Source organism: Narcine bancroftii, chromosome 11, assembly GCF_036971445.1.
Source record: "Narcine bancroftii isolate sNarBan1 chromosome 11, sNarBan1.hap1, whole genome shotgun sequence".
Classification (NCBI taxonomy): Eukaryota; Metazoa; Chordata; class Chondrichthyes; order Torpediniformes; family Narcinidae; genus Narcine; species Narcine bancroftii.
This window is the reverse complement of record NC_091479.1, coordinates 70,367,429-70,380,384: the sequence shown is the minus strand read 5'-3', so window position 1 is coordinate 70,380,384 and position 12,956 is coordinate 70,367,429. Positions and strand designations below refer to the sequence as shown.

General features: G+C 42.9%; 1 protein-coding gene and 1 long non-coding RNA gene across 2 annotated transcripts in view; one reads left to right on the top strand and one right to left on the bottom strand.

The window, feature by feature from the left end:
- The window catches only part of LOC138745877 (uncharacterized), a 65,661-nt gene that overhangs the window by 15,285 nt on the left and 37,420 nt on the right, over nt 1-12,956 (bottom strand). The window lies entirely within an intron of this gene.
- Nucleotides 5,278-12,956, top strand: part of LOC138745876 (cadherin-related family member 3-like) — a 61,185-nt gene continuing 53,506 nt past the window's right edge. Inside the window, exon 1 of the mRNA XM_069903327.1 lies at nt 5,278-5,436. Within this exon, the coding sequence (XP_069759428.1) occupies nt 5,376-5,436 (61 nt within the window). The 5' untranslated portion in view covers nt 5,278-5,375. The remainder of the gene's footprint in view (nt 5,437-12,956) is intronic.

Genomic DNA, 12,956 nt, shown 5'->3' with positions numbered 1-12,956 from the left:
ATAAAATAGATTTTATCCCGTTTTAATAGATTTAACCGTAAATACAATTGAAATATGTAGAATTTTTCTCCCAACCACTCCAGATTAATTCAACTCGCAATAACAATGGTTTCTCTGTAGAAACTCTAAAAACAAATGAATGAACCTTTAACATATTAAAATTCAATCCTTGGTTCAAAGCAGTCATTCAACAGAAAAAGAAAGAAAGAAAGAATATCATTCAGGAGTCGGAGTGGGAATTAACTCCCAAGCGTCTTCTACTGAACCAAACCATTTCTTATTCTTGTTGGAGAGAGAGAGAGAGAGAGAGAGAGAGAGAGAGAGAGAGAGAGAGAGAGAGAGAGAGAGAGAGAGAGAGAGCAGAGAAGTCTTCCACCCATGCTGATATAACTCCGACATAACTTTCCTGTAGACAACCCGATTTTCATAACTTCAGGAGAATAATCTTCCATGATTCTAAATTTTTTGCCTTGGTATTGCAAGGTACCTTTACAGCAGGCTTCACAAATCAGTAGTTCCTTTGTTTGATAATGATGAGGGTGTATAACCACAGAATGTGGTTTTTGCCCTGATTTAGGCTTAGGCAATAATGATCAGTGTGCTCCATCAAGTTCTGGTGGTGTCGGAAGTAACATAACTCCAAACACCATTGCAACAAATTAGAGAAAAATGTAGTAAGCACACCAGTCTCAATACCTTTAGATAAGCCTCCAATGAGCAGATTCTGCCGTCTACTTTGACTTTCCATATCAATAATTCTAAACATTACTCTCATTATCATCTTCCATGTGGCTGACCCAGTCGTTCATTTCCTTTAAAGTAGATTCTGCTAAATACAAACACTCACCTTGTTCTTCTATAGAAAGACAGATCTGTGCAAATTGATTTGCCAGTGCCAAAAGTCTTTCATCTTGACATTTAAATCTTGCATCAATAAATCATTTAACTGGAGAAGCCTCAGCAGTCAGATTTGCCAGTGGAATATGTGGAGTTTTTTCCACTTTTAGTATCTTCCAGCTCTTGTATCCATTTCAAATAAAGAATATGCAATTCAACACCAATTCAAAAGTTTCAAATAAAGTAAATGGGAAAAATTATGTGGAGCTATGATAAGGACATCTACTCCATTTCATACTCCTTCAGAATTCCCTTATTACTGTATTTGCACAGTCAGTTTGTTTACATTTTTTCTTTGTTTACATTTCTCTCTTTGTATATATATCTTCTTGAATACAGTTTACAATTACCGATATGTAGATGGGTGGGTGTGTGGGTGGGTGGGTGTGTGTTTGTGTGAGTGGGTGGGTGCATGGCCTGAAGGAAAAATTATCCCACTGTTGTATATGATATCAATATCATGTATGTACTCTGGCAACAAATTTGAGCTTTGATTTGACTTTGATAATGTTCTTACTTTCTGCAGCTGAACAGGTCCTTTATAAAATAAACCCTGCAATAACATATGTTAAACTAAAAAGAGAAAACAAATACAAAGGATAGAAAGATAACAAGTATAACAAAGATAACAGGAGTTTGCAGAGGTGTGATACGACATCAGGAACCCTGGTAAATTTCAACAGATGTGAGATGGAAAGTGTGTTGACCAGCTGGTCAATATTCTGGAGTGTAAAGCCCTGAAAAGGGTAGTGGACACAGTCCAGGACATCACAGGCAAAGCCTTTGAATCGAGAACACCTACAGGGAATGCTGGCATCAGAGAGCAGCAGCGATCATCAAGGATCCACACCAGCCAGCATGCGCTCTGTTCTCACTGCTACCATCAGGAAAGAGATATCGATGCCGCAAAACTCGCACCAGGTTCAGGAACCAGCTACAACAAATTCAATCAGGGACTCATTTAAGGGCTCTTACTTTTACACTTTATTGATTTTTTTTCTCTCTGTATTGTTTACATTTATTTGTTCATGTCTACATTAAGTAGGTTTTTTTGCACTACCAGTAGGTGGTGATTCTGCCTCGCCTGCAGGAAAAAGAATCTCAGGGTTGTAAGTGATGTCATGTATGTATTCTTGGTGCCTGCCACATTGACCACCGCCAGTGGGCTGATATCGCCTCCAACCGTGCATCTTGGTGCCTCACAGTTTGGCGGGCAGCAACCTCCTTTGAAGAAGACCACAGAGCCCACCTCACTGACAAAAGACAAAGGAGGAAAAACCCAACACCCAACCCCAACCCACCAATTTTACCTCGCAACCGCTGCAACCGTGCCTGCCTGTCCCACATCGGACTTGTCAGTCACCAATGAGCCTACAGCAGACGTGGACATACCCCTCCATAAATCTTCGTCCGTGAAGCCAAGCCAAAGAATTCTGACAATGAATCTGAAATATTCACAGATACCACAGTCCTTTTTGTGGTAAGGCACTGTAACGTGGCCCAGGTTCCTGTACCTTCCACCTGAAGACAGCAGTGAGAGGAGGCTGTGAGCAAGGTGGTGGAGGTTCTTTAAGTGGCTGGGAGTTTTGGACAACTTAGTCTGTTGAATGTTTTGAGGAGCGATGGACTTTGCCGCCTCCATTGTGCATTTTGTTTTCGCCCAGACCATTATAAGGTCAAGCCGCAATATTATATCGGTGCAGACCCCGCCCACATTGGATGATCGGGGTGGGGATCTGAACCTCTGCTTCAGAAATCAATGCTGTGGGAGCGGCCAGCAGTCGGAGTCCGTACACCAGCCATGGCGGGGGGAGCGCAGAGGCGGGACACCCCCTTACCTCTGCTGTACCTGTAGGTTCAGTAGGTTTAGAGAAACAATCCACTCATAGACAATGATGCTCTGCCGGAGGAATGAGAACGGGTTACAGACAGTCTTTGAGCGGATTGTTTCTCTAAACACACACACCCATTCACACACACCCACTCACACCCACCCATTCACACTCACTCACCCACCCACACATGCACACCCACCCTCCCACTCACACACACACCCACACACACATACACATACCCACTCACCCACCCACACACAATTACCCACCCACCCACACACACACCCCCACCCACACACACTCACCCATCCACCCACACATGCATCTCGCTGTTTGTTTACTCATGATATTACAGCTAATGCGGTCAGGAAATGACAACGGTGATTAGTTCCCAAACTACAAAACAGCGAGCACAAAGTTGTTATCCACAAGGAAGATCATTTCTAAATACAGACGTTAGTAACTTTAAGATAAAAAATACACCCAGGGCCCTGGCATTACCGTACAAGATATAATATTCAGATTCAAAGGGAGGTATGAGGTCAGGGCGCTGAAGGCTACTTAATCAGATAGTAGATAGGGGAACTTTATAAGGACAGAGGGGTGGGATGAATTCAGGAGGGAAGTTTGTGAAAAAATGTGCTCGCTGGAGACATGAAAAAAAGCAGGGTCCACGCAGATGCCATTGGTGAAACACGAGAGATAGCAGATGCCGGGCTCATTAGCATGAACTGTTATTCCAGATCCTGTTGGTGCCTGCATTTGGCAGGAATAGAAGCACAGAGAGTGGCGTGGCTGCCACGGGAGCTCCCACACCGAGGGTGTTGGGGAGCTCAGCTTCACTCCATCAGTGGCCAAGTTACTTGGGAGAAGACCACTACCCATAAATAGCGGGGAGAAGCTGGTCACAGGCTAGCTGGCAACTGGACGCTGGTTATCAGCGGCTCATATGTGGCCTCTGGGCGTGTGTCAAAGGGTAAAACAGAAAGTTGCTCATTTTAATCTTGATGAAGGGCTCAAGCCCGAAACATTGGTAATGCATCTTTATCTTCACTTTATAAAGTACCCTGCTGAGTTCCTCCACCAGCATTGTGTTTTACCCCATTTAAATCCTCTCCATTTTTATATAAATGACAATGGTGAATGATCCATAAAAGGCCACTTATTCACTACCTTGCAGATACTGGCTTGCTGCTATAGTAATTATTTTTCCTGAATAGATCACTCTCCAAATATTGGCACAGTATATAGAAAGTTTACCATTTTAAGCTCAAAGAACAAATGGTGACAATCAATCTTTCTGATACATCCATACACAATGTACCCAGGTGGCTGATTCTGGAACTTTACCAGGCCAGAACATGCAGGGGCAGGTCTGAGATCTGTTGTCAGAATATTATCTAAACAGCAGTATCCTGTTACATAAAAATTCCCCCTTTCAAATTGCCTTGTAAAATGGGGTTATTTGGGCAATTTACTAGGTTGAAGACCCGGGTACAGACAGGGCTATTTGTGTGGTGATATGTAATTACACCACTAGGTCTCCAGGGGTCATCCCAGTAACCTTGTATATAAAGCAGTCCAGAGCTACAGTCTAGCCTTCCAGGTTCGTCTTGCAGAGAGACAAGACCTCTCAGTGTACATATTAGTTTATTAAAGGTGTCTTATACTCGCACTGCTAGCGTGGTTATTGTCAGTACAATTTGAAAGGGCTGAACTGGGCAAGCCTGCTCAAAATCTACCTCGGAGGTGGTTAGGGAACCCAGTAAAACTGACCCGGGCATCCTCCTCCACCTATTTGAAAGGGGAAATGGCTCACCTGGTTACTCTGGAACTTCAAACAGAAAGGGGACACTTATCACGTCATCACAGGGGTGGGATCCCTTTAAATTGCCAGGTTGGTGATTTAACAGGTAGGTTAGGCTGCTGTTGAAAAGGTATTTATGGTGTTAAAACTGGAATCATATACGTATCAGCTGGATGATTCAAGACTGGAAATCGTTTTCACTGCAAGGGTGAACAGCAGATGGAAGTGCTCAGGCCATCAGGCGCTGCTTCTGATCATTTTAATGTGATGCCTTCCTTCCAGCGGGAGCCTGGTTAAAAGCTATTACATCTGCCTATCCAGATCAAGAGCACACAATGTGAGCACACACTTTGCCAATGGCCCCTTTGAAAGAATACATCACCTGACCTATTTTGGGTGCACTGGTACCTCTGCCAGGCCTAACACATGCGATTCCTGTTGTGACTTTCCCCCACGGGTGAATACAGATCTTTGCTGTGATCAACTTGTGTTTAGACCTGTTGCTTCTTGGACCCGCCGAACCTGTTCTTCACATCACAAATTTAGAATATTTTACTTTTAAGAGCTGTTGTAGTTACAACTGATGAACAAAGCAAGTGTGATCGACAAGGTAAATCTAACACAAAGAAATTGAAAAGTGGCCAGGGACGTGGAGGACTGACTCACTCATGATGTGATGTGGTTCACTGAACTTTACTATTATGTAATTGAGATCAAATAAACCGGCCAAGTAGTCAAGACAAATCGCATACAACTGGGCTGACCCCAGTAAAGAGTAACCATTTCCAATACAGACGCAAGGCAGAAGAAGTCCGGAGACTTGAGGAATATAAACCATGGTGGTTAATTTCTTTAAATTGTTCCTCTTTGTTAACTGCTATGGAGGAAAAATACCTGGTAAGTTCTTTAAAGAGCTCTGCACCTGCTTATTTTAATTAAAGATCTTGCCCAAATTGATGAATTTATTGTTTATTATTATCAACCTATAAATACATTACCAAATTTTAAATAGCTTCAGACTTGCTTTCAAAAGATATTAGTTGCAAACTATATTTATTTTGTGAAATGTATAAAGTAACAAAATTACCAGTAGACTAAAAATATGAGACTATTAATATCATTCAAAGACATGCATGCATTGTCTGGTTCATGCCTGAATTGTGATTAGATTGCAATGAAACTAAATAGTTACTTCATGTTGTAACTTCACTAAAGGTGACGGCTGGATACATGATATGGTGAGTGTACTTCATAGTCATTGAACAAGGCTATCCCAGTGGTTTTCTGGATCAGATTCAAAGACCAGCTTACATAAATGTTTCATCCAAATCTATGCTGACTGTAGCCCTGTTATTATGATAATAAAATCTCTGGAATCCGGCACCTATGGGATTGGTAGATACCAGATAAGTGAATTTTCTGGTTACGTGAGATTGTGTGTTGTGTGATTAGTGAACTAACGGTGAGCTCCACCAATTTTAAACAGTATATATTTTCCACAATTTTTTTTTTGCCCATTGCTTGAGGCTGCCAGTTGCTTGAATTCAATACGTCACCATTGCTCACACTGACTCACGTTAACAACCTGATTTTATCACTCTAATTTTTGAGTTTAGGTCCTTCCATGGACTTGTTTACATTAGTAACTTTATTTATTCAGCTCTAGAATTTCGAAGATCCGCTATTCTAATTGCGGACTTTTCTCTCATCCCTCCCTGATTCTGAATTGCTTTGGAGCTATTGTGCCTTTGTCATAAGTTTTGTTTTTCAATCTCTCCACTTGCTCACAGTCTCTTCCATGAGCTCGATAACTAGTTCTTTGTCCAAGGTTTTGTTTATTCATGCTGCATCCCTTAATGTAACTTGCAATCAATTTTTTTGCCCACAATTCTAAAAGAAAAACCAGAATTCACCAGCTCCACAAAATTTGTAATAAAATATACCTAGTCCACAAAATGTATGCATACCACTTGCATTTCCTATAGGGCACATTTAACAACTTTTATAAGGTCAGAAACAGCCAGGACAGGCCAGTTGCAGTGAGTAGCATGGGAGATCACAGCTGTGGTTGGAATCAATTGATCTTTATATATATTCCAGTTAAAAGGCAAAAAATGTTGGAGGAACGAAGCAGGTCTTGCAGTGTCCATAAGACGTAAAGATTTTTTAAATCAAAAAATATACTTCATTCACAATAAATTATTTACAAAAGGAAAACCGTTCTCACCTTCAGTTTTGTTTCCATCACTGTACATTGTTACATTCATTTCTATTTACACCATTGCCACCACTGTGGTACCTTGTTGATACTTCCCCCCCACCCCCCCTCTGTTGTTTAAGGGGCTTCTCCTTGGTTTCAGTCCGTCAATGCCCGGTAATGGGAGGACTGTGGTCCTTCCCCACAGTGCCCTTGCATTAGCTGCACCATGCCTCAGTGTGTCCCTCAGGGAGGAGTCACGTGATGAAGTAGTGGCCGGTAGGAGAATACCAGCCCTCTCCAGAAAAGAAGAAATAAAGTGAAGAAAATACAAAGTTCAAGAAACACAAAACATAACAAATAAAAGATAAAGTTGTGGAGAAAAGAAAGAAAATGGCACCCAAGAAGGAAAAAGTAAAAACAACGGGAAAAAAAGAAGAAAAGACGCCGGAAGAACAGGGAGTCGTCATGGAGAAAAGAGCCCGCTCCCCAAGGTTGGTGACAACCCCACAGAGTCGCGACCTCCCGACCACTGGACTGCAAAAATGGCTCTCTGAGCCAAATAAAAGCACGCAACTGCGCATGCTAAGGAAAAAGAGAACACCGACGGGAGGGGGACCCAGCTGAGGAGTGAGCAAACACAGTGCGACCAGCTGAGGGATGCCCGACACCAGGGCTCTCAGCTGGAAGAGGAAAGCGACAGGAAAGGGAAGTCAGAAAGTCAGAAGAGACACAGATACAAAGAAAAGAAGTAGAAGACACAAACACAGGTGCAGACATAGAAGAAGAAGAAGAAGAAGAAGAAGACCTAGCTCTGCACAGAGAAATAGAAGGTAAAATAGATGGACAGTATATAGATTTTTAAAAATTTCAAGAACAAATGAGAGCATTAAAAGAATGGTTGACATTAGAATTTAGTGAAATTAAAAGAAAAATGAAAAGTACAGAAGAAAAAGTGAATAGATTAGAGCTGGTCATGACAGAAATAGGGAAAAGATTAGAAAATGTGGAAGAATGAGAAATGGCTGTAGAAATGGAAGTGAATGACAAGAATAAAATTGGAAGAAAGTGATAAAAAAGAAAGAATCACAGGAGTTTTTAGCTCACAAGATGGATATAATGGAAAACTATAGTAGGCGAAATAACATAAAGATAGTGGGCCTAAAGGAAGATGAAGAAGGCAAAAATATGAAAGAATTTATAAAAGAATGGATCCCAAAAGTCCTGGGAATGCCAAAAATACAGGAAGGAATGGAAATAGAAAGGGCACACAGAACATTAGCCCCGAAACCACAGACACAGCAAAAACCAAGATCCGTTTTAGTAAAATTTCTGAGATACACAAGAGAAAATATACTGGAGAGGACAAGGAATAAAATTAGAGAAGACGAAAAACCATTGGAATACAAGGGTCAAAAAATATTTTTTTACCCAGACATAAGTTTTGAACTCTTAAAGAAGAAGAAGGAGTTTAACGTAGCAAAATCGATCCTATGGAAAAAAGGCTACAAATTTATGTTAAGATATCCAGCAGTGTTTAAAATATTTATCCCAGGGGAGCAAAACAGACTGTTCTCGGATATGGAGGAAGCATGAGAATTTGCAGAACGCCTGCAAGACAGAAGGAGAGATTAAGAGATGTAACAAAAACAAAGAACAACGACAAAATACATATAAAGATGTAAAAATAATGTATAAGTAACAACTAAAGAAGGGAAAGAAAAGGGAAGAAAGGAAGTAAGGGGGAAAAAAAGAGGGTGAGCTTTGTTATATGTGAAGATAAAAGTCTTTTCTGGAGAGGGTTGGGTGGGAGAGTCACTGCGAAATCAGTTGACACTTGCGAGCGGGTTCGCAATCCAAATGGAGAGGGGAGTTGTGGTTGCCCGACAAGGGACAAGGGGAAACTCAGAGAGGGGGGGACATTTGAGGTTAAGGAGATTTTAGATGTGGGAGTTGTTGAAGTATTTTATGTTTTAAAAGTGTTGTCGTACATTGAGTTCAAAAAGGGAAAACTGAGATGAAAATGGGGAAAAAGGGGAAGGTGGTGGTGAGGAAGCAGAAATGAGGTGTAAACAGAATATGAGATGGCCATGTTGAACTATATGACTATAAATATTAATGGAATACATAACCAAATTAAACAAAAAAAACAAATTTAAACAAATTACCTGAAAAAAGAAAAAATAGATATAGCATTTGTGCAGGAAACACATCTAACTGAAGTGGAACATAATAATTAAGGAGAGACTGGGTAGGGCACGTAGTGGCAGCATCATATAATTCAAAAGCCAGAGGTGGAGCTATATTAATTAATAAAAATGTACCAATCAAAATAGAGGAGGAAATAATAGATCCAGCAGGGATATATCCAGTGTCAGATATATTCAGAATTCTGGAATTTGATCAATATATATGCACCTGATAAAGAGGATCAAAAGTATATGCAAGATATTTTTTTGAAGATTGTAGATACGCAGGGGAATATATTGATAGGAGGGGATTTTAACCTTAATTTGGATCCATTGTTGGATAAAACTCGACAAGAGACTAGCAAAAAGAATAAAGTGGCCAAATTTATGGTTAAATCAATGCAGGAAATGAAACTTATGGATATATGGAGGAGGCAGCACCCAAAGGAGAAGGAATACTCATATTATTCGAGTAGGCATAAAACATACTCAAGGATTGATATGTTTTCGTGTTCGGCCCATATTCAAGGGAGAGTTAGAAAAACTGAATATAAAGCTAGAGTGTGTCCCTCAGCAGGTACTCCTGGAGCCTGCAATGTGCCAGTCAGCAGCATTCCCCCATTGACATCTCCGTGTGCTGAAAGACCAACAGGTTTTGGGCAGACTAAAGTGCATCTTTCACTGAGTTGGTGGTCTTCCAGCAGTTCTGGATGTCCTCAGAAACATCCCATAAATCAGAGTCCTCCATCACACTGCTGCTGGGGATAAACCGTGACAAGGACCCTTTCATTTTTCTCCACACACTGTTAGCAAATCTGCATGTTGCAAAGAGGTGAGCAACGGTTTCCTTTCTACCGCAGTCATCTCGGGGACAACGCGCATTGTGGATGATGTCCCAGTTGTATAGGAAGGATTATCTCACTGCCATCCAGTTCAAATCCTGATGCTCGTTCGTGAGGGTGGGCGATGAGGCACTCCACTACCTGCTCAGAGAACCACCCCACCAGGGTCAATCGACTCCTTGTCTCTCAGTGTCTGAAAGACATTCTATCCTGACCACTGCCTGATGGCCTTGTGGCCAAAGTCCAGTTGTCTGGGACATGTGTGGCAATGGGCCGGGCCCATCCTTCTCAATACCTGGGGCATAGCAGCACGTGGAGCCCTCATACTTTGGTTCCATGAACAGCCTGATGCAGCCACACACAAAGATGGTCATCAGGGTGAAGGCCACATTGATTTTCACCTTGTCCCCATTGTCTGACAACTTGTACATGGCAATCTTTTGGACCCTTTCCATCTTGGATCCCCATATGAACTGGAAAATTGCTCTGGTGACTACCCAAGCAGAAGTGCAGTGGATGGACCACACCTGCACTATATGGAGCAGTATCGAGAGCACCTCGCACATGATGGCCAGGTTCTCAGGTCAAGTCTATTGTCGTCAGATTGCACAAGTACAATAAAAGAGTGTTCTCTGGTCCTAGTCCAAAATACACAGACACATAACCAGACATAACACACATACAAGAATACATATGCAGGACAAGTATTCATCCATACAAATAAGTAAATAAATATTGCTTCATAAATATAAGAGTCTCGGATGGTTAGTGTGAGCAGTCCCTTTGGTCATTCAGCATTCTCACTGCCTGTGGGAAGAAGCTGTTCCTCAGCCTAGTGGTGGTGGCTCAGATACTCCTTCATCTCTTCCCTGATGGGAACAGCTGAAAGATGCTGTATGAGAGGTCGAAGGGTTCCTCAATGATTCTGGGTGCCCTCTTCAGACAACAATCCCGGTAGACATGTCGATGGTGGGGAGTGATCCTTTCTTATGGTCCTGCGGATTGACCTCTGATCCATTTCTCTGCAGCAACCGTACCACACTGTGATGTAGCCAGCCAGGATGCTCTCAATAAAGCTCCTATAGAAGGTTGATACAATGGTGGCCGGAAACCTTGCCCACTTTAGTCTTCTGAGGAAGTGCAGTCGCTGTTGCACCATCTAGATAAGTGAGGAGATGTTGAGTTTCCTCAATAGGTCACTAGTTAAGTGAACACCAAGGAAGTTCCTCTCATTGGGAGGGAGCGCCATGCCAATAGACCCAATTTCCAGTGAACCTTTGAGATTCGCTCCAACCAATTCTTGTTGTACACCTCAGCCCCTCCAAACCAGATTTTCAACACCTTCAGTAGTCAGTTCTGACTGTGAAGGGGATAATGGACCAGTCAGACCCGTTACTGAAGAGCATTACCTTCTGGTTTACCATGGAGCCCAGTCCAGACTCAAATTTGCCATGGATACTGATCAATTTGCAGACCAGTTGTGAATCTGAGCAGAAGATGGTGACATCATCCATGTACAGGGAGCCTTTGACCTAAGTGCTTCCATTGCCTGAGGATGTCACACCTCTAATATCCTCGTCATTCCTGATAAATTCAACCAAGAGTTCTGTGCAGTACACAAACAAGACTGGAGAGAAGAGGCAACCCTGCCTGACTCCAGACGTGATGGGCAAGTTATTTGTTTCCCACCCATTGATCTGGACTGCACTACAAATGTCCATGGAGAGCAGTTTTAATCCAATTCTGGATTCCTTCCTCAAAGCCCATTTTGCGTACATATATTTGAACATCACAAGACTGTCAGAGATTTTCCTGACGGGAATCATTCAGGTTTGGTCTTTTTGGATCGCTCACTCCAGGGCAGACTTGACTCGATGGTGATGGCCTTGGACAGGATTTTGCAGTCAACATTTAACAATTCCTGATATCCTCCTTCTCCCCCTTCTGTTTGAAGATGAGGGCAATGAGACCCTTCCTCATGGTTTTTGACATGCTATCACCAGGTCTTGGCCCACCCAGTCCTACAGAGCTGTGTACAATTAAGCCAGTAAGCTGTTGCTTCCAGGAGTCTTACTCAACCCAAAGGAATGGATCGAGTCCATCAGCTCCCCCAGGGTAATTGCCTGGCCCAGACTTTCCCACTTGCTGTTGTCTAAGACCTCCGTGATAGAGGACAGGAAGTTCTGGGTGCCCATTCTGTCCGTGGCCTTCATGTTATACAATTTGGCATAAAAGGATATGCAGATCATCAGTATGCCTATCTGTGAGGATGTGGCTGAGTTGTCCTCTTCCTTAAGGTCGTGGTTCACAGAGCTCCCTCTGTGAACCTTGTGGAAAAAGAAGCGTGAGAACGTCTCATCCTACTCCATTCTGCGGTCTCTGGATCTGAAGATGATCATGGAGGACTCTGAGGTGAATATTGCAACTTGCCAGCAACTTGCCAACTCTCAGAGTTCCTCCCTCATGTCCACCCCTCCTGACTAAAGAAGGAGGAGCTGCTGCAGGTCAGTCTGGAGTTGGCTCAGTTCCTTCTGCCTCTGTCTTGCTCTCCAAAAATCCTTGTAGATGAAGAACCTCTTGATGTTCTCCTTGGTCACTTCCCACTAGGTCACTGGGGAGTCAAAGAAGGGTCTCACAGTTCTCCAACCAGCATATTCCTTTAGTTCCTCGACATTTTCCAAGGTCAGCAACTTCATGTTCAGCTTCCACGTTCCCTTGCCTGCCTTCTGGTCCTCCTGAAGGTAACAGGAGGCACAAAGAAGGCAGTGGTCAGAAGAGAACATCAGCGTAACAGCTAAGACAGTCTATCCGAGACCGGGTTGAGCCATGCAAGGTTGAACAGGTGGGCTGTGGCTGTGCTCCACCTACAGGGTTGCTGAAGACATCACACAGCTGTGCATCCTTTACTGTCTCCATCAGGAGGAGCTGTTCATTCTGCTGCCAGCACTGTCAGTCATCCAGCTGCATAGATGATGCAGTTGAAGTCACCAGTCAGAACAACCAGCCTGGGCGTCACCAACAATGATGGAAGCAGCTGGAAGACGGCTAGCCTCTCCTTCTGTATAGGTGAGGCAGACACATTGATCAGCCCAGAGCAGGGTGTCTCAGTAGGTTAGAGCCACCACTAGGAGCCACCCCCAACCACCTCCTTAACCTTGCCTCCCAGGCGCTGATGCTGCCTTCTTCCTC